Source organism: Chiloscyllium plagiosum, unplaced genomic scaffold (genome assembly GCF_037043375.1).
Source record: "Chiloscyllium plagiosum isolate Xiang-an unplaced genomic scaffold, Cpla_swu_hap1 HiC_scaffold_43, whole genome shotgun sequence".
Lineage (NCBI taxonomy): Eukaryota > Metazoa > Chordata > Chondrichthyes > Orectolobiformes > Hemiscylliidae > Chiloscyllium > Chiloscyllium plagiosum.
The window spans coordinates 23,683,832-23,711,410 of record NW_028270181.1 but is presented as its reverse complement, the minus strand read 5'-3'; the positions used below and the strand labels follow the sequence as shown (position 1 = coordinate 23,711,410).

The following is a 27,579-nucleotide window of genomic DNA, read 5'->3' as shown; positions in this document are numbered from 1 at the left end:
CAAAGAAAGGAAACCATGGAATAATTTTCCAGATGAATTTTATTTCTCTAGGAGCACCATTACAAAGGTATGAGTTGTATACATTCTAAGCTAAGGAATAACCAACTTTGGACATTTGATATGAACAACATTAGTTGCATAATAGGAGAATGAAAACATGGAACCAGCAAAAGTGGATCTCAGCCAATTAGTTATCCTTGGGCATACACTAAATGTATGACTTCATTATTTACACTTCCACAGTTTGCACCTCCCATAGTCAACTTCACAACTCCATGGCATTATGCAGAACAGGACAGTGACTTTGACCAGGGTTAACAGCCATTGAGAGAGAGAGTGTCCAATATAGACTTATTGCAATATTTTGTACATTACATAATTTATCAAATGATAAATTACCAGATTTGTACAAGGAATGAAATTCTGCAAGTAATTTTAAACTTGCTGGGACAGGAACCCAATAAGACCAGAGGAATTAGTGTTTAATGTGATCACCTTCAGTGGAAGGGAAAAAAAAACAGCTAGGAGAGAAAAATGCAATCTAGTGCTGGTTTAAACAAGCCAGTCTATGATTAATTATTATTTCAGAAGAGGTTCCTTTCACATGCAGCAATTATGTTTCTTCATTTATTGATTCTATAGGATAGAGAAACAACTCCACCATTGAAGGAAAGATTTAGCTTCTGTTTCTTGGCATGGAGATAAAACATTTCCACAGTTAGGTTTGTGTACATATTTGAGATACAAGATTAGATTAAACATGTAAATGGGTGTTTATCCAAAGACTAAATTAGAAAACAGCATGTGTGGGTTTAATCATGGCCAAGTCTAATGAACACCTTGTTAATTTGCTGTCTACATTGTTTAGTGGAATGCAAAAACAAACTAGATTGATTACATTAAAAAAGATATCTTTCCATTCATCATTCCAAAGTATGTCATTTCAACTCATGGAGTGGGCTTCATTTAGATGGCAGGAATTACATGAAGTAAATGTGGATGGAGACCACTCCATGAGCAAGGACTTTAAAAAGCAAATCTTACATTTAATGTATACAATTGCATCCTCAATATTATAGTGGAGCCATAATCCATTCATTGCAACTATTGTAGCTATACAGAGGATTGTTGGCTTTTTAAGCTATTAAAAAGACAATTAGAAACATTTGCCTTGTGGTCCATCTGCTGATCTGGAGAGAAAAGCCAAAATATCTATCCATCAATCATTGCCACCACACAGTTTCACGAGGGTATCTCTATAGTCCCCACCTGTATCTCCCTGTGGGTAGAAATATCAATTGTTATTAACCAGAGGTAAGCACAGACTCCCACACCATTCTTTCCCCATTTTCTTCCAACTTTTGCAACGAGTAAAGCATTTGCCTGCACTTGGCCCACATCCCTCCAAATCTTTCCTATTCAAGCCATCAGATGGCGTTGTAATTATACAAGTCTCTACCACTTCCTCCGGCAAAGAGAAAGTTTACAGCCCAGGAACAGGTCCTTCGACCCTCTGAGCCGATCCAAATCTATCTAAACCTGGTCGCCAGTTCTTAAGCATTGGTATCCCTCTACTCCCTACCTACTCATGCATCTGTCCAGATGCATCTGTGCCTGCCTCTCCCACCTCTGCTTGCAATGTGGTACAGATACCCACCACCGTGTATTGCCTACATGCACTAACCTCTGGGTTTAAAACCTCTGGGTTTAGTGGGCAGCACGGTGGCACAGTGGTTAGCACTGCTGCCTCACAGCGCCAGAGACCCAGGTTCAATTCCCGCCTCAGGCAACTGTCTGTGTGGAGTTTGCACATTCTCCCCGTGTCTGCGTGGGTTTCCTCCAGGTGCTCTGGTTTCCTCCCACAGTCCAAGGATGTGCAGGTCAGGTGAATTGGCCATTCTAAATTGCCTGTAGTGTTAGGTAAGGGGGTAAGTGTAGGGCTATGGTATGGGTGGGTTGCGCTTCGGCAGGTTGGTGTGGACTTGTTGGGCCGAAGGGCCTGCTTCCACACTAATGTAATCTAATCTAATGTAATCTAACCTAATCTAAAACGTTGCCTGTTGGGTCCCTTTTAAATCTTTCTCCTCTCACCTTATACCTATGCCCTCTAGTTTTGGACTTTCCAATCTTGGGAAAGATCTTGACTGTGAATGCTATTCACCTTCCTGATTTTATAAACCTCTACAAGGTCACCACTAGGCCTCTGACACTAGGGAAAGTTGCTAGAGAACATTGCTCTTATTACCTATTCAGTTGGACAAGGTGGGAAGTCATATGACTTATTTAACATTAAACTAAATGTAATGGATTTGATCAAATATGAACCTGGATTAAGTTAAAAATCACACCACCAGGTTATAGTCAGACAGGTTTATTTGGAAGCACTAGCTTTCGGAGCACTGTTCCTTCACCAGGTAGTGGTGTCCTGATGAAGGAGCAGCACTCAAAGCTAGTGCTTCCAAATAAACCTGTCTGACTAAAATCTGGTGGTGTGATTTTTTAAAAACTTTGTACACCCCAGTCCAAAACCAGCATCTCCAAATCATGAATCTGGATGCAGTAGCCAATTTAAGGCAAAGAGTAGTTTTGTAATGGGAGACTCCTTTGGGGGTGGTGGAGAAAGCAACATGAGTACTGGGCCACAAGAACCCCTCAGCCTAGGCACTGCCCAAATCCCACCTCCTCCAGGAGGGAAGTGGATAACAAAACAGGTTGATTACAAAATATTTAATACACCCATGACCACTAGTGCCAAAAGCTCAACTAAAAATCAGCACATTGAAGACTTTCAGGTCCCACACTACAGAAGTGAAAAAAACAAAAACAAACTTAAATTGTTTGGCTTGGAATGCAGTTGTCAAAAAAAACTGCTTGTACAGTGCCTAGTTAAATATTACTTTTCAGCCAAAGGGAAAATACCACTAGGAGGCAGTAGCATCACATTTACAACTTACCTCAATTGAAGAATGAAGGGTGTTCTCATATTTTGATTTATAAATAGCTTTGATTTCCACCAGGTCAACTTCAGATCGAGACACCATAATTCTCACCAGAGTGTTGTCATCTGTTCCAGCACCCTATTTTTAATCAGGGCAAGCCATTAAATCATAAAAGAAACAGATCAGAGCCCAACAGTAAAAGACTGTCCTGCTGTGTACAACTAGAGAGACATGAGGACTCTGGACTGGCTAGGATAATTTATAAAAAAGAATTCGCTACACAATCACCTACTTGCCCAGAATCCAAAGATAACCTTGGGCCCCTCTAATTATAGCGAGTTGTGGTTCTGTTCGCCGAGCTGGAAGTTTTTGTTGCAAACGTTTCATCCCCTGGCTAGGCGACATCAGTGCTTGGGAGCCTCCTGCGAAGCGCTTCTTTGATGTTTCCTTCAGTGTTTATAGTGGTCTGTCCCTGCCGCTTCCGGTTGTCAGTTTCAGCTGTCCGCTGTAGTGGTTGGTATATTGGGTCCAGGTCGATGTGTTTGTTGATGGAGTTTGTGGATGAATGCCATGCCTCTAGGAATTCCCTGGCTGTTCTCGGTCTGGCTTGCCCTATGATAGTAGTGTTGTCCCAGTCGAATTCATGTTGCTTGTTGTCTGTGTGTGTGGCTATTAAGGACAACATTACTATCATAGGGCAAGTCAGACAGAACAGTCAGGGAATTCCTAGAGGCATGGCATTCATCCACAAACTCCATCAACAAACACATCGACCTGGACCCAATATACCAACCACTACAGCGGACAGCTGAAACTGACAACCGGAAGCGGCAGGGACAGACCACTATAAACACCAGAGGAAACATCAAAGAAGCACTTCGCAGGAGGCTCCCAAGCACTGATGTCACTAGCCAGGGGACGAAACGTTTGCAACAAAAACTTCCAGCTCGGCGAACAGAACCACAGCAACGAGCACCCGAGCTACAAATCTTCGCACAAACTTTGAAAATTATAGTGAGATCTAAAGGGGTGTTGGTGTCTGTTTCTGAACAGACACCCCCCAGAACTAGTCCATTGCAGCACACTGTTGGCAAATCTCCAACCCTCAAGGCAGAGTGCTTAGACTTCAGGTCAACACCAAGAATAGGAAAGTAACAGAGGCCCAGGTATCAAGATGATCAGGGCTTTGCTGGAGATGGTCAGTGTCCAAGATAACATTTAGACACTGGCAAAAGCTTCATTAAGGCAAGGTGTCAGGGGTGAAGGAAAGCAAGTAGAAATTAAACAAAGTGATCAGAGCCAAAACTGAAAAAACCCAATAAATCATGGCTTTAAGAAAAGGTAACAAGGTTACAGCTGAGTTGGTGAACAAAAAAAAGACTTAGACAACTTTGTGCAGGGGAAGTTGCAAATGAACAGTTGACAAAAAGCTCAACTTTGACAAGAGCAAGTGCTGCCAGACTTACCTTCATTGCATTATAAAGCTTTTCTGCAAAATAGGCTGGGGTATTCTTCACACATTTGACTGAAAACAAAAAGGGACAAGCTATTGTCAATTGTAATACACAGCTAGCAAACATTTATTACAGCCTTGCTATCAATTAGTCATTTGCAAGCTATTTTTGTTGTACAATAGACCTGAAAAAAAAAGTGTTAAATACAGTGAGTAGCATTCAATATTCCTGATTGCAGCAGAAGGGATCATGGTCTCCTAGTTCTCAAGTTTGAGACTCATTGTGCAATAGACAATTTGGTTTAAGACAAGTCTTCTCAATAGAAGCAAACCACTGTTGTCCAGCAGAGGAGACAGGTCCTGTATATTTTAGTACAAATGAATAGCAGCAAGTCTGCTGGATGATCTTTGCACACTTCAATTTGTAGCTGCCTAAAATGCTATAGAATCTAGTTTGGGTTAAAAAGTTACTATTTAATAATTCCGTAGGTCTGCAATATTAAAAAAAACCAATCAGTTAAAGCCTTTGCAGTCATACTCCATTGATTGATCAGATTGGAAAGTGCCAATCTCCTCTTCACACAGGCTGTGAAATGGGTTCAGCTCTGGATTATGCACATCAATTGATTTGTTAGTTGACATACAGTATGAAATTTAAAATCACAAGAAAATATTCATGTCAGAACTTAAATTAGCATTAACAAGGGATTTTGTAAACACAAGTATTTGCATGTTGAGGACCCACCTTTCCCCCCCACCCAAAAAAACCCTCCAATTCTGAAGCACGTGTAGTTCCACTTGCCCCACAGGAGGATGGGAATTTTTTGGTAGAAGCCAGAAAGCAATAGAAAACAGTTAACATTTCTCAAAAGGAGAGCTCAAGCAAACTGGGGGAGGTGGACAAGTGAAAAAAGTGGTTTCAAGACTAGAAAGGTTAATATCCAAACAAAGCTCTAGTATGTTGGAATTTTTCCTTCCATTGGCTGAGGAATACTTAGAGTCAAAAAGGTTAGAGCAATTTATATAACAATAGTTGACTGCTATGAATGTAATTATTGTTATGAATGTACACATTGGTGGGCAACACTGTGGCACAGTGGTTAGCACTGCTGCCTCTCAGCACCAGAGACCCAGGTTCAATTCCCACCTCAGGCGACTGACTGTGGAGTTTGCACGTTCTCCCCGTATCTGCGTGGGTTTCCTCCCACAGTCCAAAGATGTGCAGGTCAGGTGAATTGGCCATGCTAAATTGCCCATAGTGTTAGGTAAGGGGTAAATGTAGGGGTATGGGATCATTGCACTTCAAGGGGTCGGTGTGGACTTGTTGGGCTGAAGGGACTGTTTCCACACTAATGTAATCTAATCTAATCATGTTCAAGGCAAATGTTACAAGACTTAACTAAGCAAAATTTAGTGGGAAATAATGGCTAGAGTGGATATGAATTTAAGTGGCAAGTAAGATCTCCAGTTCAAGTCAAGTCATTTTAAACAATGCAAAAACCCATGATTATTAAACAGTAAACTGTTTCACAAAGACAAGATTATAGTGAAATGGGCATTTGTTGCTCACTGCTTTGTGCTCTACACCCACATAAGATTCATTTCTACTCCACTTCAAATGATAGCTGACTTTTTTATAGCTCTGATTAATTAATAGAATCTTTAATTGAGGTTTTCACTTGAAATGCCTTACCAATGGCCAACATAACTTGCTGCAGACTGCCAGAACATTCACTGCCGATGCTATCTTCAAGGTCAATGTCATACACTTTCTGATACTCGTCAAAGACTGCATGCACACAGGAGTATAAATAACAAAGTAGATTAGCTTTCTGCTAATGGCAAAGCATTCAGAACAGGTTCTGCCAGTTGCTTAGTCAAATCACAATGGAAATTAATTTAAATGAATGCTATTGACTGAATGTTAAATAGCAGCTATTATTAGCTACAAACCAATTGTGGCAATTATACTTGCTCATAAGACAATTGAATCAGCAATTAGAGTGCACATTTTGTAATTGCATTGCTGCAAACTAATCTTGACTACTCCTACATCTTGACCCTCAAATATATTTTCTCCTAGGTTTGATGAGATTGCTTGTTCATTAATACCTGCTAATAAATGAGGAACACTCCTTGAACAGAGAATAGCAATGAATTTTTCTTCATCTGTGCCCCAAGCATTTTCACCAGCTTCATAGAGAGCCTTTATTTGGAAAGAGGCAAAATTTCAGTGGAGAATCATACATGGTGTAGCTACATACAAACAATACCTTCCACAATGTTTGTATTCAGAATGTGGACATTGCAGGCTAGGCCACATTTATTGCACATGTAAAAATTTACTCTGGAGGGGGCAACAAACTACAGTCACTGGGGCATGGGCACACAGTCAGTACCACTTAGGAAGAAGTGTTCCTTCTGTCACTGGGTCAAAACCCAGAATTAATATCATTCCAAGTTATGATTCAGGTTTCAGGAAGCAAAAATCAGAAAAAGCATTGCTACATCTCAGCTGCCCTCATCCATTCAGATAGATAGCAGTCACCATGGATTTGTAAGGTGCTGTCAGAGGCTTGGTGAATTTCTGTGCAGTCCATCTTGTAGATGGTACACACTACTGCAATAGTGAGATACCAAAGAGTTTGAATATGAAGTGTGGATGATGGTGGTGGGCACCTGCACATCAAGTGGGTTCAACTGTGGAATACAAGGGGCTATGATTAGATTCTCTTGGAGATGGTCACTCCTGCCCCTTGCAGTGCACCCCTAGTTGCAGAGTTGGCATGTGATGTTCAGGACCTCACAGATAGGAGCATCTTTTACATTGATGTGCTGGGCTTTCCCCCCTGCCCCCTCTCAGAATAGAGAAATTTGTGGACCCTCCAACAAGTTGTTGAATCACCCTTCACATGTGGCAGGACTGACCGCTTTTAAAATCATAGTGGATGCCACTGATTGGAGTAATCTGGCCCAATCTACTGAGTGTGGAATCAGTAGGCTTAGTCTATTGCATGAAAGCAGTAGGTGTGGCTTTACCTTGGGCTATTTTTAAGATGTACTTTGTGTTACTCCCTGAACTCTTCATTGATCTACATTTGATCTCCTTGCGAGACAGAAATAGAAGGGAGTTTGCCAGAAAGATACACCAGGCAATGAGGTAGAATACAATTTTGATGTCCCAAAGCACTGAGTGGATGCTAGATCTGTTTAATGTCTAGCAAAGAGTCAGTGCCACCCAACAGTGCCATCTTCCATGTGTGGATGGGATTTGCATACAAAAGACCTGTGGCATCATGCTAATACAGACCCAGACATTAAAGAATAGACCATCATTTCCCTCCTTACTTTGACTTTCCAAGGAGACAGGCAAGTGGATGAGAAGTTGTATTAATGAAGTGATAAGGTTTGCTGCTCTGTAATATATGTACATCTCACCTTAGCATCATCTTCTGCTTGAGAAGCATCTACACCCCCTTCATCACGGTTACCCTAAGTGTTTTTTCAAAAAAAAAACGCAATTAAAAAGTCACCCTTGATCACTGGCAGTCATGAGAAAATACAGCAAAAACATTTTAAACAACATGCATTGGGAAATGCCAGAAATATTGTTTTTGTGGCCGACTGGAGATTCTAGGAACATCTCTATCGATTAACTTGCTGCTGCTACATTGCTTAGTACAGTTGTATCTATCTTATTCTATAGAAACTATTCCTAATCTAATTAGGACTCATTTTCCATTACAATCTGCAAACAGGGGTTTGCAAAGAAGTTGCTTCCTTTCTCAGAAGGCAGACTGTTCAATTTAGGATCACTTAGTGTCAAATAAGCAATTGGTCTTGGGACATAAAACACTTCTGCCTGGATAACATGGTAATTCAGGGGAAAAAAAAAGTTAATTCATGAGCCAATCACAAGTAAAAAGGAGCACATTCCAGACACTGGAGAGTGAGAGCATTTGAATCAAAACTGCTGGAGTCTGGCTTCACTGACAAGTGTTGAGTGGCCGATCGTCCCCTCAAACAGAAGAAAGTTCTACCAAGACTAGAGAACACCTGCTAGAAAATTTAAAAAGCAGGTAGATAGATAAATTAAATCTTAGAACATAATCTGGGTCATAGACCTTTTAAAGTATACTTATTTCAAGTGGTCACACCAAGTTGTAGAATCTTGGAGGGTTCACTATCATTTGTTTGATAATGACAGATAATTAGTGGTATGCAAAGGAAATATTCCGGACACTCAAATTTATCCAACATTGCTATGACATCTAGCCACCAGATGGCAGCATTGGGTTTTCTGGTGCTGACAGCAATGGAGTTCAGGCACTGGTTCCAACTTTGAAACCAAGCTGGATCAGAGTTTTGAACTATTCCACAGCCTTGAGATCACATCTTTTGGACTATGTGCTGAAAAAAGGTTAAGGGAAAAAAAAAAGTGGTGAGGAGTTGTTTGCAGGTTGAAAAGAACTAAATTGAAATGATGTCCTCCATAGAAGTCATGTAAGCAGCAATTTCTGGAGGAATTTCTTACAGGCACAGGCCACACAAGCATATATAGCCATGGTCAGGCTGCAGTTTAACACTGACTGAGGGGAGTGAAACAGAAGCAAGACTTTTCAGAAGCTTGCTACAAGCTCTCAAAGCTGCTCTCTCCACTTCTGTGGAAAAGTGGACTCAAACTTCATTGATATTTTTAAAAAACACAGTAAAATCCAAAGAGTACAAAAAAAGCTGAGGAGCAAAGTAACCAGCGAGCTACAAATTAGGAGGCAAAGAATCAAACAATTGTGGTAGTCTGAGAATATTGTCCAAAATGTTTGACTTGCACAAGTTCATAGACATATGGGCTGAATGGAGTAGAACTAGACCATCGGCCATGATTGAATGGTAAAATAGGCTCAATGTTTGTCAACCCACTCTCCTGCCTTCTTCCCAGAATAAATGAAAAACCCCATCTTAAATACACTCAGTGACTTGGCCTCCACAGCCCTCTGCAGCAATGAGTTCCAGAGGGAAAATCCTCTGGTTGAGGAAATTCATCTCAGCATGGAGGGACTCTTTAGGACTGAGGCTGTGTCTTTGGGTCCTAGTCTTTCCTAGGAGCAGAGGCATCTCACACAATATAGAAAGAGAACGAACATGTATCACAAGTGTGTTGTTTAAAAAAAAAAGACTAAGGAAGCCTTGCTTTTATCCTGGGTCAGAGGACATTGGGATTTCTGAATGGTGGAGTTCAACTTTGACACCTTGCTCCTGTTGTCCTTCTATCTGAAGGAAATTTGCTCACCACTGCTGCTGGAATTCCCTGTTTATTATGTACCTTAACATTTAAGCAGAGAGGTGATTACTGGCCCCAAAAATGGCTGTAGCAAGTTGTTTAATAACCTTTGTATTGCTATGTTCACTGCCTGATATTAGTAACCAGGTTGCTATAGTGAATTTAAAAAAGTAGGTAGGTTAAACTCTATGACCAATTCTCAATGTTCCACAAATATGAAGCTTGTCCAACAGGAAGTTCTAGCAAATAAAATTTTTTCCCATGCCATCTTGAAATTTGTGAAAAATGCCTAGGTTTAAAAAGTGATAGAGATAATATAGTTACCTGAACTAAAGAAACCAGAACACGTTGAAAGTAACTGGATGTATCAGAGCAGATATCCTCCTCCAAATCAGATTCAAAATCTGGAAAAGAAAAATCAAGAGAAGCTGATAGAGCCAAGTGGTGAATGGAGTAAAAAAAAATTGCAGAAATGGAGGAATGCACTCTGATAAAGATACTCATTACAGAACTTCAATAAAGTTGCCATATACCATGGCCACTGGTACCCAAATGCATGAGATAAATAGAACCATCAGCTGACAAGTTCTACTACAAGTAAATAGGAACCCACTAGTCAAAATAGAGAGGGAGGCTAGAAAGTTACTGAGAGTTTATCCAAGGATTGCTGGATTTATACTATTAAAAATGACAAAATACACACTATCAGCAGATACTTGTAGTATTGTTGGTACTTTCATTCTTAATGAATGATGAGTTGAGAATCAGTGGAACAAAAGAAAAATGGAGAACTAAAATAACTGCAGATTCTGTAAACCAGAAATAGCTGGAAGAGCTCAACAGGTCTGGCAGCATCTGTTGGGAGATATCAATGTTTCAGTTCAAAGGATCTTTCCTCCAAACATCTCTGGGAATGGTGGGGCTCAACTTCTAGCCCATGTACTGAGAAAGGGTCACTCAAGTTATCTAAATTTCTCTCCAGATGCTGCCGGACCTAAGCTTTTCCAAGAGTTTGTTTTGGTTTGTTAAAAACCAACCAAAAAGTTTATTTTGGTCCCCTCCTGCAATTATGCTGTTAAAGGCAAGTTCAGCAGAATTCCAAACTCACTTTGTACCTAATGTGGAATTAATATCTGGGTGGGTGACAAGTGGAAAAAACCAGAAACATTGGAACTGCAGTAATACTGAAGTTTAACCAAACCGATTGTGGAAAGTACTAGGGACAGATAGATTTGAATTTAGAGAAATCGGCCTTGTGAGACTGAAAGCAAAAAAGTACCCCACCAAACTACTCCATCAGCTCAGGAGCAAAAAAATGACAATAAAAAAGTCAGTAAGAGTGTGTGTTGAGGGGTATATATTAAGTAGCACAACATGGCCTGGTTAATTAGGGAGGAGGGGGGGGGAATTAATAAAAAAATCTCTCCATTGTTGCAAATCTTTCAATGCTAGCAGCTGTAATACAAATTCCTGAGGTGGGAGAGTCCAGAACTAGAAGATATAGATTAGGGGAAGAGGGAAAAATATAAAAGGGACCTAAGAGGCAACTTTTGCAGAGGGTGGTGCATGTGTGGAATGAACTGCCGGAGGAAGTGGTGGAGGCTGGTACAATTACAACATTTTAAGAAAGGCATTTGGATGGGTACATGAATAGGAAGGGTTTAGGGGGACATGGGCCAAATGCTGGCAAGTGGGACTAGATTAGGATATCTGATCAGCATGGATGGGTTAGACCAAAGGGTCTGTTTCATAGTACATCTGACTATGACTATCCATAGATATAAAGTACCATGGTCTTGTAATATGACCAAACAACAATGACAAAAACCTATTACATTAACACTTGTGTTTGGACTTCAGAATAGTTGCACGGCACTGTTGGTAGACAGTTATACACCTAAAAAGGTAGTTATAGGTTGGGTTACTGTTCCAAAAGGTCAGGTGACTGCAAACCACTGGACAAAAGCTGTTTAAATGTTAATGTTTATAAAACAGGCAGTGTACACATTTAACGCCATTGGCTTATTTTCAGTTCAGGATAAAAAGCAATTTTTGCTGAGGAAACCCAGAGATTGAACATTTAGGGATAATCAAGATCTAACTGGGATTAGAGGAAAATTTGCCTCAGGAGGCCAAGAACCAGAGCGAAAATAAGTGTCACCATAGTTGGGAAAAAAAGTGGAAAAAAGTATCATGGAAGTTTCAAAACTAGAAGAAATGTTGGTTTTAAAAAAGCTGAAGAAGTTGAACACTCAGGTTAAGTGTATTCCTATTAGGCTCTGCAATTTTAAAAAGCCAATTAAAATTGAATTATTTGCTAGAAGGCTAACATTTCTCCAAATTGGAGCCCAGATAGCAGATAAGTGGGAAACTGGTTGAAACTTTATATGCTGTGCTTTAAGATGCAGATTTTATGTTTAGATAGCTGAGCTTTGTTTCCAACTCTTATGTAGGAGATTTTGTTAAAGCAAACTCTGGCCTTGTAAAATAGTTTGCAATTCGTCACAATGTTGCAAGCCAGCTTTTAACTGGAAATTGGACTTTCCAAGTAGTACCATCAGTTGATATAATATTAGTCCTTTCCAATAAGGAGTCAGTTGGTAAAGTAGCATTTCCTGCTTTCTCAGCAGCGGGTTTTCACTGAACCCTTCAATGCCCTGCACTAGTCAGTCATGTAGGCCAGATCAAGCAACTTTAGCAAGTTGTTCTAGAGTTTGGGTTTGACTTGCTCTTCAGAGTCTAGCCTTTAGATGGGTGTTTGATGAAGCTAGAGATTGACCATATGCAATCCTTTAGGGGAGGAGATGGCCTAGTGGTATTTCCCCTAGGCTATTAATCCAGAAATCCAGCTGTTAATCTGGGGTTCAAATCCTGCCACACCAGATGGTGAAATTTGAATTCTTTTTTTTTTTACAATCTGGAATTAAGAGAAAACCTAACTATAATAGTGAAACTATTTAGGAAAACCCATCTGTCTCACTGGTGTTTATTAGGCAAGGAAATCTGCCATCCTCACTTGCTGACCCACCTGACTCCAGACCCATCGTCATTGACTCAATTGCCCATTGAAATGATCAAAGGCACTCCATTCAAGGGCAGCTAGGGATGGGCAATAATGGCTGTCCAGCCAGTGATGCCCATGATGAGTGAATCAAAAAGCTCCATCCACCAGCTAAGACAGTGAAGGGACACTTTCTGCTCAAATTCCAGGGAGCTAGGAACAGGATTTTATCAAGTTTGAGTATGGGGTTTCTGAAATTGTTGTAATTTTAGCCATGTACTCCATATGACTGGACCAACTCAAATCTAGGTCAGGAAGGGTCATTTACAAACCCAACTCCTCAGTTGGTAGGCAGAAATAGCTGGCATTTTAACCACTTTTGTATTTACCAAGTATACACAAAAGGGAAAAATCCAAACAAGTTTCGATCAGGAAGGGTGGGGCGGGTGGAGGAGGAAGGAATCAGGAATAGGATGGCTGGTGATTTCCCCCAATTGCAGTGCCCCATCACTTCTGACTGAGGTCAATACAACTACTTCATGACAGAAGTAGCTTGGGATCTTCCTACTGGCTTCATGGAGATTGGACATGGGGTACTGGAGTTCATTCTGAACACTAATATACTGAAACCCTTCATAACATAGTTCTTTTTTTCCAATGATCATTTTGAATAACCATATTGAACTATTTCCTCACTAAGGAAAATTAGCCTGAAGAACAATTGGAGAGGTTGCTTTAATAGAGCTATAAATAGCAATTGCTTCAGTCAAATATTGGTGTACCTTCTTTATAAACTTGGACAATCTGTTGAATTTGTGCATTGTTGCGAGATGCTAAGATTTCAATCAAGACATCCTCATATGTTCCAGCACCCTATAAAAGCATCAAAATCGGAAGGTTAACGTTTGAATAAACATGAATCGGACAACACTTCACATGTTACCAAATACACAGGTCAATAAAATAAGTTAACTTTAATAATTGATGTTAGCAGTGCTAAAAACATGCTGCACAATTTAACATTTCAGTACAACAATATTAAATCACCAATAATAAAAGGGGCTAACAACTGGAGAAATATAGCATGTCTGCTGATTTTTGGTATTTTATTATTCCAAAAGAGGTATCGCTCTCAAAATCACTAATGGAGTCAGTGTAGTGTCTTCCAGTGATGTATGTATATCAATAAACTCGATCCAAAATCTGCTCAAGTCTGACATGTCTCAATTACTATGGTAGCTTAAAAGTTGTGCTCTTTATTTATCTAAAGCAGGCTCAATTGTCCCCATAGATATGGAGAAGAGGAGAAGCAGACAATGGGAGGATATTTAATTGGGGAAAAGGAAACTATGATACTATCAGACGTGTTGGGAAACAGACTGGGAGCAATTGTTCCATGGAAAGGCCACTACAGACATGTGGAGACTGTTTAAGGAACAGTTGTTGCGAGTGATGCATAAATGTGTTCCTCTGAGACAGGCAAGAAGGGGTAAGGTAAAGGAACCTTGGATGACAAGAGTGGAGGAGCTTCTTGTCAAAATAAAGAAGGCAGCTTACGCAAGGTGGAGTAAGCAAGGGTCTTGCTCAGCTCTAGAGGATTACAGGCAGGCAAGGAAGGAGCTCAAAAATGGTCTGAGAAGAGCCAGGAGGGGGCACCAAGGAGGCTTGGCAAGAAGGATTAGGGAGAATCCAAATGCATTTTACACGTACGTGAGGAATAAGAATGATCAAAGAAAGAGTAGGGCCGATCAGGGATAGCATAGGGTACTTGTGGTATAGAGTCTGAGGAGGTAGGGGAAGCCCTAAATGAGTTTTTTGCTTCTGTCTTACTAAAGTAAGGACCTTGTAGTGAATGAAACCATTGAGGAGCAGCATGCTGGAACGGATAGAGATTGAGGAAGCTGATGTGCTGAAAGTTTTGACAAACATTAAGATAGACAAGTCGCCTGGGCTAGACCAGGTTTGTCCTCGGCTGCTTTGGGAAGCGAGAAATGCGACTGCTTTGCCGCTTGAAGATCTTTGCATCCTTGCTCTCCAACAGAGTCGTACCTGAGGACTGGAGAGAGGCAAATGTAATTCCTCTCTTCAAGAAAGGAAATAGGGAAATCCCCAGCAATTAGACCAGTCAGTTCCACATCTGTCATCTGAAAGGTGTTAGAAAGGATTCTGAGGGTTAGGATTTATGACCATCTAGAAGAGCATGGCTTGATTAAATGCAGTCAGCACGGCTTTGTGAGGGGCAGGGCATGCCTCACAAATATTTGGAGTTCTTTGAGGATGTTACTAGACAAGTTGATGAGAGTCAAGCAGTGGATGTGGTGTATATGGACTTCAGCAAGACATTTGATAAGGTTCTCCATGGTAGGCTCGTTCAGAAGGTCAGGAGGAATGGGATACAGGGAAATTTAGCTGTCTGGATACAGAATTGGCTGGTCGACAGAAGATGGCGAGTGGTAGTGGAAGGAAAATATTCTGCTGGGAAGTCAGTGGTGAGTGGTGTTCCACAGGGCTCTGTTCTTGGGCCTCTACTCTTTGTAATTTTTATTAATGACTTGGATGAGGAGATTGAAGCCTGGGTTAACAAGTTTGCAGATGACACAAAGGTTGGAGGTGTTGTTGACAGTATAGAGGACTGTTGTAGGCTGCAGCGTGACATTGACAGGATGCAGAGTTGGGCTGAGGGGTGGCAGATGGAGTTCAACCTGGATAGATGTAAATTTGAAAGTTGAGTACAGGATGATTCTTGGCAGTGTGGAGGAACAGCGGGATCTGGTGTGCAGGTACATAGATCCCTTAAAATTGCCACCCAGGTGGACAGGGTTAAGAAAGCATATGGTGTTTTGGCTTTCATTAACAGGGAGATTGAGTTTAAGAGCCGTGAGATCTTGTTGCAGCTCTATAAAACTTTGGTTAGACCGCACTTGGAATACTGTGTCCAGTTCTGGTTGCCCTATTATAGGAAAGATGTGGATGCTTTGGAGAGGGTTCAGAGGAGGTTTACCAGGATGCTGCCTGGAATGGAGGGCTTATCTTATGAAGAGAGGTTGACTGAGCTCAGACTTTTTTCATTGGAAAAAAATGAAGAGAGGGGACCTAATTGAGGTGTACAAGATAATCAGAGGCATAGATAGAGTTGTAGCCAGAAACTTTTTCCCCAGGGCAGAAATTGTTAACACAAGGGGTCATGGTTTTAAGCTGTTGTTTGGTGGAAAATATAGAGGGGATGTCAGAGGTGGGTTCTTTATGCAGAGTTGAGAGAGCATGGAATGTGTTGCCAGCAGTTGTGGAAGAGGGGTCATTGGGGATATTTAAGAGACTGCTGGACATGCATATGGTCACAGAAACTTGAGAGTTTGTACATTAGGTTTACCTCACATGAGGATCAATGGTCAGCACAACATGGGCTGAAGGGCCTGTTCTGTGCTGTACTGTTCTATATTCTCCATGTTCACACCCTTCTTCCTCCCCTACTAAAATAGGGCTCCTATTTAAAAAAAACAAACTTCTCATGTGGAGAAATGGGTAGAGACTGGACTGTCAAATCAATTGAAAGAGGGGAAGTCCCGGTTTTCATTTTCCAGAGCACTAGTTCTCATCAAGAGGGTATTGTTATGCCATCTGCTGAACTGGAGTGTTTCTGGCTAAGGAAGGTGGTCTGACACAAACAGTTAACTCCCTATCAATAGCCTGGACTAAAACAGAGTCCAAGGTGTACAGCAAGACAAAACATTTACTGCTATAGGAGAGCAAGGTTCTGTCCAAATAAACATTACTGCACTGAAGCATTCGGTCACAGGACAGTTGTCACCAACTTGAAGTGTTGGCAAAGCTACTTGGGTGCCCATCAACAAGCTAGTCATTTTATAGCACGCCCATATAAAACAAATATTGACATGGAAAAAAAAAGACAGACTCAAAGCACAACAACATCAAACAGTTGAAATAAAGAAAGCAAGACCTACCCCTTACTGGAAAGGCCAACTGAAGGACCACTATCCAGAGTGCAGGACATGAAGTTAAAATGCAAGAGGGAAAGGAGCCAGGAGGCTGTGGTTAGGGAATGCCAACTTAGGTTCTAAAAGCCTGCATAGTGTAACAGAAAAGGCAAGATCAAGGAAATGTAAGGAGATCAAAGAGGGGAGAGACACAGTCGGAGCAGGAAGTGAACCAAGTCATGTTGCAAATGCAAGACAAGCCTGCAGATTGTCAATTCTGAAATATAGCATCTACTGACCACAGGAACAAGTTGGTCAATCTTTCCTTCACATGTCAGGTGGGATCATAGTTACCTTGAGAGCATCATGCAATTCCTTGGCATCGTAGCGTTCTGGAGGAAGGAGGAGGGCAACAATCAGGGATTCAAACTTCCCAGACAGCTCAGATTTCAAATCATCAATCAAGTCCTGTGGCAACAAACAATGGATTAGCAACATGAATTCAGAGCTGCCAAGTTATGAACAGCAATTCTGAAAAAGAATCTAAAGACATAGCAATTACATACCATAACTGCCCTAACTTTCTTTTGAAGATATGGTGTGGCTTATTTGCAGTGCAACAATTAAATTTCAAATAACCTGGAATTTCCACTATTGTACTCATGAAATAGGATATCCAAACCTTGGATGGCCTGAACATTGGCACTGATACACTTAACTAGATAAAGTAGCAAGGCTGCACTTTAGCTTGATGAATCAGTCAGGTTTGCATAACCACACACCAAGGGTGGACAAAGCTAGACTTTCATCACCTTTCACCAGATTTCCTTAACATCCAAAGGGAAGAGAATGGTGGAAAGTTTAACAAGAGCCAGGTCACTGCTTTGGTCTGTGACTGTGGCAGCCATTGAGAAAGCTATCTCTTGCAATATTAAGATCCAGGAAGCCACTGGCTTTATGGAAGTCATTAATTATCCATACATTGACCACTAGCATCATGTCAAACAGGTAAATCAGGCAAATGGATCACGCTGATGAATGCCTGTCCACCCATTCATTTCCCTCGCTTCAAACGCAGAGAAATTGGAGTATTTGAGCACAAAATTACAATTTGATTGCACTAGTGACATGGCAGATTTAGAAGGCAGTATACCAGACTAATCTGCCACATCTGATCAATACCAATAACTTGGGAAATTCACTACACTTCATTAGAAAGAGAGTGACCATATCCTTTGCCAGAGGCAAGCATTTCTCAGCTCAGAATGATGGGTATTAAACACTGACTTTTCTAGAGAGTGTAGAGTTAAGAAAAAGCTCAAATTGCTGGAGAAACTCAGCTAGTCTGGCAGCATCTAGAGAGCACAAACATTGCAGTAACCCTTTGGATCTGTTCTGAATCAGAAACATTAACTCTGCTTCTCTCCAAGATGCTGCCAGACCTGCTGAGTTTCTCCAGAAATCTCTGTTGCAGATTTCCAGTTTTTTGGTTTATTTTCCCCTCAGTTAATAGATAAGGCTAATAAAAAAGGTTAGAGATGAGGAGCGATATCAAAGGAATCTGAACAAAGACAAGATTTTAGGAAGTGAGGCACTAAGATGACAGGATAGGTCATTGTGTACAGCAGAAATGAGTGATCAGGACTTGAGTTAATGTATGGGTTGAGTTTTTGATGAGCAATGAAAGGTTGAAGAAAGGAGGCAGCTCTGGAGAGTAGCCATCTCCAGGCTGAACATTGCTAACCAGACTGGACAGTTGGGAGAGTACAAATAAGGCAAGTGCAACTCATTTTGACTTCAGGGGCACCAGACAGTTTAGCACAATCCTGCTGTGTGACAATACCCACAAATGGGATGATGGGGGTGGGTGAGAATGAAGGGGAGGGAGTGTGGAACCTGATCAGTCCAGAAAGTCAAGGTAGATGACACAGGAGACCAAACGTGAAGACGACAAGTACTTGGCCCCCCCCATACACACATGTTTGCAAATTCCATTAGTGGAATCAGCAAACAGATAATCAATACAGTTAGCTATGACTTACTTTTCCAACTACAGTTTTATAGGCACGAATGATCTGCTGCCTTTGATTGTTACTTCGCTGAGCCAGTATATCCAATATGACATCCTCATCAGTTCCTGTAAAATAAGGCCAGTCTTTATTTGCAAGTGTATTACAGAGGGGAAAAAACCACATTCCCAAGAGATTAAGTGGACAAGTTAAATCTCAATAGGATTTTGTAATCAGACCCTTCGAGAGCAGAACAGCTGGATAAGTGGGCAACAGCTGTTGGTCAATCATTTCAGGCTACATATATTGCAAGAGTTCCTCAGGGTACTGTCCTAGACTCCAGCAACTACTATTGCTTGAATGACTGAGGGATTTCCATTAACTAGGAATTGGATGAGCCATAATGACTGCAGATACAAGAACAGGGTCAGAGGTTAGCAACTCAGTCTCATTGCCCATATTCCAGCCCACCATCTAGAAGGCATAAGTGATGGAATACTTCCTACTTGCTGGCTTAGTGTAGCTCCAAAACCACTCACTCAATCAGCTCAACTCTTCAGAAAGAAACTAGTCCACATGATTGGCACCACATCCATCGTCTTCAATAGGGTCTCCCTCCAACAGTGTAAACTGCCACTCAGTAGCAGCAATATCTACAAGATGCATTGCAGAAATTCACCAAGGTTCTTAGACAAGATCTTCCAACACCATCCAGAATGACAAGGGTAGTAAAATACCCAAGACCACCACCAGCCTCCAAGCCACATGCTTATCCTGGAGGAATACCGATAGTGAAACTGCCATTCCTTCACTGGGTCAAAGACCTTGACATGACATTCAACAGCATGGTCTCCCCACACTAAGGGCTGTAGTGGTCTAAGAACATTAGGAGCAAAACAGGCCATTTGGTCCCTCAAGTCTATTCCACCATTGCACTCCCAAAACTATTTTAGCTCCAATTAGCCCTGTACTCAGTCTTTTTTTAAAAAGTCTGTCTACTGCCTGGAGTCGTTTGAAAGTGAACCTTAATTTCTCATCTGCCTTAAAACACTTAAGTCACCTTTTGCAACAGGGCCTTCCAAGAGGAAATAAAAGTTTTTCACATCCATCTTGTCATGACCATTCATGGTCTTAAGCACTTGAATCTAGTCACTCAAACTCCAGTGAAAGCAAACTTGGCCTGTCACAGATCAGAATCCTTCCAGTGTGGAAGCAGACATTTAGCCCATCAAGTCTACACCAACCCTCTGAAAGGCATCCCTCTCAAACTAACACCCCACATGGATGGCCAACTTATACAAAATTTCCTCATTCCATGTCTCCAAATGAGTTTATATCTTGGCTTAGATAAAGTCAAAACTACATACAATATTGAAATGTAGTCTCACCCTCTAGGGCTGAAGCCAACATTTTAAATTCCTCACAAATAGCATCCCACCTGTCATCTTGATGAGATGTTGCACCTTACACACTAACTTTGACTCATGCACTAACACCTAGATCACCTGCATGCTGGATTTCCACATTCATACCCTGTTTAACACTTGGTTTGTTCCATTGAAAAAAAGTGGATGGAGGAGGGGAAACTCAGCATATCTGGCAGCATATGTAGACAGAAGCGGAGGGGTATAGAACCTAGTAGGGCTGTTTAAAGAATGATAATGGGACTTAAACTTTAATTCTCTCTACAGATGCTGCCAGACCTGCAGAGTGTCTCCAGCATTTGGAATATTTTGCCTTTGTTGCTGCCAAAGGCAGCTAGCCAGCAGACCATTTTCTATAGCCATAAATGCCAGCTTAGCCAATTCCACATGAAGTATCTCCAATGCATTCAGGACCTCAAGTAAAAACAAAGTGTTAAATTAGGAACATTTAACTGAAAACTATCTGAACACATTTTAGTCAGAAGGCACTAATAACGAAAGTTTTGCCCCAGAGTCATTGGAACAAGGGCTCTGAAATTACAACGAATTACTTGCAGAGAAAACCAGTAGTGTTCTGGAAAAAACAAATTTACTCAATCTTTAGGGACCAAATCAGCCTCTTGGATTAGTAACAGGTTACAAATTGGAACACTTGTTTTGTTTTTCCCCTCATGTTAAAATATCCAGAAAGGACTGATGGGAGGGGTGCTAGAACAGCATGCCTGATGGGATGGAAATATGCCATATGTTGGCCAAGAATCTGTGCATGCCCTGTGAAAGCACTAATGTTATGCAGTGATTCTTGAGCAAGAGTATTAGCAGAAGATTCCATACCAGGAGGAGGAGAGACAAGCAAATGATTAGAGCACAAGGTGTGGGAGGGGTGGTGGCAGTGTGACATTTGTTAGAGATGCTCTTCATCACACCACAACTGCAGAATTAGTCAATTCCACAAGAACAAGTTATTTTGCATCATTATATATTAACACACTAATTCAGTGCTTGACTTAAGCAGAGTGTAGTTGTACCCTTGAAGGGAGGAGTTAAAGATGGGAATATAATTTAATGACAAACATCAAATCCAAACAGACTTTTCCCAATTTTAAACGAAGTATTTGGAGATGCAATAAATTATTCATAGATTAGCTCTTGACAATGTAATTGCCAATGGTTGAACAATGTGCCAAACCCTACATGGAGGGACCATTGAGGTTTTAATCCACAAGCCTAGACAAATTACTGAACCTAGGCAAGGCAGTAGCAAGAGGTTACTGTTTTGACATTTTAGATTTGGGAAGTTGAATAAAAACAATTCAGATTGGTTTTTAGCTTCCAGCCAGCATCTACCCCCACCCACCATCCCAGCAAACATTTTAAAATTTGATGGCTTGCTCACATTTAGGATGCTTACTTACTCAGAATGGCACCCAAGGGCGAATACCTCAATGAAGGAAAGAAAAAAAAAAACTACTGACAAGAATCATGAAAGGTCTGGGCAAAATGCTTCCATTTGTGGGACTGCTCAAAGCCAGCAACACAACAATAAAACCCCAAATGAAACAAGATGATTGAAGTAATGGCCATTCTAGTGGGACTGCAGACATGGGTGTTTATACTGGGGAAGTTAACCAATACAAGTGTAAGAGGTCATGCTAACTGAGGGAAAGATGAAGTAAACAAAGAGGGGATGCCATAGAGGATAGATATGAGCAGTCTCTTTACCAAATCCTTTCATAGCCTTGTGAAGCACCTCAGCATCTTGGCTGGCATCAAAATCTGGATAGTCACAGACTGTACCACTGGTCCTTCCCTAGAAAGAGAAAAGTCATTTAATATCCCATAGGGTTTTGTAATTCTATATGCATTTCACAAAGTGGATTAAACCATGATGGGTGGGAAGCTTGGGGGCTACATCAACACTTCAGTGATGGCAGTAGGAGACTCATTAAACACCCTACTTGTCAAGGCACTCATTTGAGGAAGGGTCATGTTAGGAATGGTTATGGCAGACCCAGCACCTGTTTGGTGGAGTGAAAACAGGTGAGTAATGTTAATGATTGCATGGACATGGAGAGATAGATCAGGGTTTGGTGATAGACCTGTTGCACTGCAGGAGTTGCACTAAAGTTAGGGAGACCAATTACACCTAACTACAGCCTCCATGAAAAAACAATTTTAAAGAGGTGTTCTTCACACTAAGGTTAGTATTTATTGCTTTTGACAAAAAAAGCAATAGTGGGGTGAATCACCTTGAATTCCTATGTCCATGCAGCCATTGATAGAGCACCACACTGAAGAATCAGCACAATTAGGTACACCTCACTGACTGGAATTTAAAAAAATCTCTACAATATGGAAACAGGCCATTCAGCCCAGCAGATCTACACCAAATCTCTAAACAGCATCCCATGCAGACTCATCCCTCTACCCTATCACAATAATCCTGCATTTCAGGTGGCACATCCCTGAACATGTTGGCAATTTATCATTGCAAGTGAGTTGGCACATCTTTGGACTGTGGGAGGAAGCCCACACTGCCGTGGGGAAACTCCACAGTCACCTGGGGCTATAATTGAACTCTGTCCCTGGTAGTGAGAGGCAGAAATGCTAACCATTGAGCCCTTGCAGATGGCGAGAGAACCCAGGGAGAAAAATAAGCAAAGTGATTGCTGTTGATAGTAAGCCAGGACAGGAATCTAAGGGTAATAATACGGGCAGTATTGTTAAAAGTGGTTTGTCTGAACTGAAAGCAACCCATTACGTGGCAGGACCTGGGATATGGGGGCTGAGTAGCAGACATGAAAGTGTGGGGGCATGTTCTGAAATTGTTAGAGTCCTGAAGGTTATAGATCCCCATGAGACCAAGCAGGCTCTGTTTTTGCAGCTTGTACTCTAGTTGGCTTAAGACAGAAATGTTAGCTAGGGAGCATGTCAAAGTGGCAGGCAACCAGGAGCTCTTTTACACAACACTAACTGCTCTTCTCCCCAAGGTAGAAAAAAAAGTTAGAAATTGGAGTGGCAAACACAGTAACTAGACGAAGTGTAAGAAACCACTTTCATCTGGAAGGTGTCTGGGACGTGCATTCTTGACAAATGCAATGCAGCCAGTTCCCTTTGCCAAGCCAGCCTTTCCCTTGCAAAAATATCATTTTAGGCTCAGCCTGCAAGCTCTCTTCTGATAAAGAATGATCATATCACATTGCTGTGGAAGGAACCCAAAAAAGGTCCAGGTTCAAATTCAGTGATGTACCAAAAGTGCCACAACAAATCTGAACAGTTGAGTGAAAAAAAATTGGAACCGGTTTGCACTACACAGATTGGGCATCCAAATAAATTCAAAAAAGAAATAATTAGTTTTGCAGTTATTTTTAGTCATCCTTTGGTTCTGACCCTTCCACCAAAAATCAGTAATTTTTTAAATAATCAATCATTTCCTCATGGAGGTGGTGGTGGTGGGGGAGGGGAAAGATTTCTGAAAGCTTTCCACGTGACACTGCCTTCCATCCCCCACAATCATTGTTCATTCTCTACAGCAATGAAGAGCGCCCCCCGCCAAAAAAACACGACTAGAACTGGACTGCATCCTATTCTAAATGCACTACTAGTATTTCCTTACTTCTGTCCTGGATCAACACATTTACATAGTGCAGAGTACCAGCTTAGAAAAATTGAATACATCACTTCCTTACATGGCTGGTGTTTGCATAGATTTACCTGAGCAAATTAGAATTTTGCTTCTGGACTGTGTGCAAAACATTGGTCGCTAAAATTAACTCTTGCAGCCAGATGTTATTAGCAAGTCTTAGGCCAGCACTACCCCATGGTCAGATCTTGGGGATGTTATAATTTAGCAGAATTAGATCTAAAGGCCAATCTGGGAATTTAGTTTAAGATACTAAAGTGAACATGAATTTACCACCCAATTATCCATGGGAAAGAAAAGGGTGAAGTGTGTCGAGTGGTTTGAGATTAGTACTTTCCAAGCGGAGGTGGTATATAGCTTTTATAGCTACTATGGAGTTACTGCATGTTAGCGCTGTGTAAACATATCAAAGGGTCTCGGAGGGAGGCTACACATCTATTTCTTCATTGTGAAGGCAGACAGGGTCACAGTAGTGGGTGGGGTTCAGTGCAGAGATCAGAAACAAGCGACGTCCGATCAGAATCTCATCACACTGACCTTGCAGGGATTAAGCCGCAGGGAAAAAAAAGTCTTAAAACGCTGACAGATCAGCGATGAGAAATCCCTGCGTTTGACTGAAGTGACAGTCGCCACTATGATTTGTCAGACGCAGGCAAGACAACTTGCAGTCGGGTCAAGAATCATTACTTCACAGACTCCATTCAGAGTCCCTGCCACACCCATCCTCAGCAGTTCCAACTTCCCCCTGATTCAGTGCCTTGTGATGCAGCTACAACCCATACCATGAATCACAAGACACCCACTCCAACACCACAGGGAAAAAAAACTTAGCTAATCGAGGATGGTTCAACTCGAAAAATAAAGCAATTCCAGCTGAATGCTTTTTCTTTGAAAAAAAGTTTGTGCCAACCTTAATTTCAGCAGTTAGATTACGCCAGTTTCTTTAATTCCAAGCAGCAAACAGTTATAATGCTCATTACATGACAATTCCCCACAAAAAACTTAGAACACTTTAGATTGTCAAAGTTGTGACCACTATAGTTTAGTTTCCTTCCCATTTGTTACTATGCATGAGCAAAATGTCTTGAATTTAAAAAAAAGGACTGTGTCTTGGTCAAAGTCACCAAGACCAAAACATCTTGGCTATTCATTTTTACTATGCACCCCATGATTTTGTGGATTGCCATAAAGAGGTTATCCCTGCCTGACACTGCAGGGAAATTAGTCCTCGTCGTGTCATCCAACTCAGACATTGCTCCAACACAAACTACATCTGCACACGAGTCCACATCATTGATTTAAGATCTCTCCACTGCTGTTTCACATCCCTCCCAATCACTACCTTCTTCCAAAGGAAAGACCATGAAGGTCATGAGACCTGAATACTAACTGATTTCTCTCCACTAATGTTGCCAGACCTGCTGAGCTTTTCCAGCTATTTTGTTTTATTTACAGCATCTGCAGTTCAGTTTAAATTCATAATCTTCTTCCAACTTTTTCATCTAACCTTCCCTCCAGAACTACACAATGGCAATGTGATTGGAGTGCTGAATGAGCACCTGATACCATAAAAATTCTGAACAGAGGCCAGTCAAAGGGAGGGTTGCACTGCCAATCATAACTGATAAATGAACTAAACTATGTAGCATGGTCCAAACAATATGGAGAGAGTGTGACCATCTCAGCCAATGGCATTAAATTTCTCACTTATCAACATTGGGGAGGGGAAGGAGTGGTAGGCACAGTGATTAAATGAATGGTGATGCCTTAACACTCAGCTCTGAAGCAGGCAAGAGACAGGTCTCCTGTCCCAAAGGCAGAAACACTGCCACAAGAACCCACATATCTAACTTGAAGACATATCACTGTCGAGACTGGTGGAAAATCCTCAGCCCTTCTAAAATATCTGCAAATACACAGACATGTTGCTAATCACCTCAAATACCAGTTAGGATGGGCTACAAATGCTGGCTTTGCCGAAAGCACCCATTCTCAGTAAAGTATGAAAAGGGCACCTTTCATACACTTTAGGACATGCCATATATTTAAGGGATATTTTTGTTCATTTGTCTTGCCCTCCATACAATTCAAGTCCTGTCAGGGAGCTCTCTTTACAGCATTAACTCTCCTGCATTTATTGGCACATTACACAGTTGTCTAGACAACACTGAAGCAGTTTACAAACTGCTCAGTTCCATAAACCAAGGTAATGATTGGGTATCATTTGGTAGTAATTGTTTGAGAACAGACTTTCCTACAAAACAGAGGAGTAAGGTTTGCAGAAAGCTTGGAGTACTTAAAACTACAGCAGCAGAAACTTGTGGTAAGAGTAATTACAATAAGGCCACTTCAGGAGAACACTCCAGGGAAATGCAACTTCAACCTAGACATTTTGATCCAGAGGTAGGGACATTAGAGGGATATTGTTGTGTAGTATTAAATTAGAGAGAACTTAAAGTCAGGCTGGAGCTGGTGGCAGTATTAACAAGTGCAAATTACTGGTCTTTCAGTCTGTTGGTTAGATGTCATTTTAATAGCAAAACATCCAAATATGCTATGACAGTAAAACTTGAACCTGGACTTTCAAGACCAGAGGTAAACAGTACCACAAAAACCCTCCAGTGAGTTGGAGAGATATTTCCAAAAAAAAAAGTCAACCTGCTTAGATGTTTATGACACCCAGGCTCAAAGGTAGGGAGACTACCACAGAGCCACATGAGCCCCAGCTCAATTAGTTGGCTACCTAATTGAACAGCTGGTTGTCAACTAGTTCAAACCAATCCCTCAGAGACAATAACTGCAACTTCCTTATTCCAGTGGAAAATTGGAGCCAATTCAGTTCATTTAATAACCTTGTTTGCACAGCTTTCCAGCCTATCACCTCAACCCAATAACGGCCCAAACCCATCCATTTATGAAGGTTAGCTGTTCCAGTTGTAGAGTCAAGGCTATTCGCACATTCGCATTAAGACCCAAATGCGAAATCAATTGGAGTAATAGGATTGCCTATTCAGCAACATTGTGGCTTAGACCATAGAAAGATCTGAAAAAAAAAGAGGGAAAGACTTCCAGCTCTAAGAATATTGTAGAAACTAGTTTCTGCATTCAAGCCTATGATTGGCAGTAATAATCAACTGCATTTAGACACCTTGCCTATTTGCTACAACACCCAGGATTGGAAACTTGTTGACTTTCCCTTATCGAAGGCTAACAGGATATTAAATTAACGCAACATCTCACAGTGAAGGTGTTCTGTTCTAAGATTAGAAGCTAGTAACATTTTGTTAGAATCAGCATTATACTTAGTCAATTGTCAAAAAAACGCTGCCTTGGAAACAAAAGTATCCTTTTAACTAAGGAGATTAACGTGTGATAGAGATATTACAACACTGCTGAGTGTGTTGTACTATACCTGAAGGGCTTTTGCCCGAAACGTCGATTTTACTGCTCCTTGGACACTGCCTGAACTGCTGTACTCTTCCAGCACCATTAATCCGTACTCCCTAACCTCCTACACATTTTCTCCAGATGAAAAAAAAGTCACCGTGCGTATTTAGAGCAAGAAAATCAGTGCAGACTGTTCAGATTACACCGAAGCTGCCTTCTTGACAAATTTATTACAGTTTCTACTTACCACGCCTTTGGCTGCCATGGTTCACTCGAAAAAAATCTGTTTAAAAAAGCACACGATTTAATGTAGCTTTTTCAGTCTTCTTGAAGTACTTCAATATGTTTTAATGAAGAAAATATTAAATCATTTCAAAACATAGACAAACCTGCTTCAAGGGCGGCTATGGAAAAAAACTAAACTGTGTAGCTCATTAAAGAAAACACACCATCAAAGGCCTGCCTTTTCTCGAGGGAAAGCTGCTTAGGGATTGGTTGAGAGTTTGG

General features: G+C 41.1%; 1 protein-coding gene across 1 annotated transcript; it reads right to left on the bottom strand.

Annotated features, from left to right (window-relative positions):
- Nucleotides 1-21: 21 nt before the first annotated feature.
- On the bottom strand, nt 22-27,579 carry LOC122541792 (annexin A5-like). Its single transcript, XM_043678775.2, has 13 exons — nt 27,462-27,579; nt 27,320-27,355; nt 21,765-21,852; nt 18,652-18,746; nt 16,964-17,077; nt 13,457-13,547; nt 9,998-10,077; nt 7,831-7,884; nt 6,505-6,598; nt 6,086-6,181; nt 4,406-4,464; nt 2,955-3,077; nt 22-1,279 (listed from the first exon to the last, which is right to left on the bottom strand). Exons 2-13 carry the CDS (start codon nt 27,335-27,337, stop codon nt 1,220-1,222), a joined length of 972 nt encoding a protein of 323 aa, XP_043534710.2. The 5' UTR covers nt 27,338-27,355; nt 27,462-27,579; the 3' UTR covers nt 22-1,219.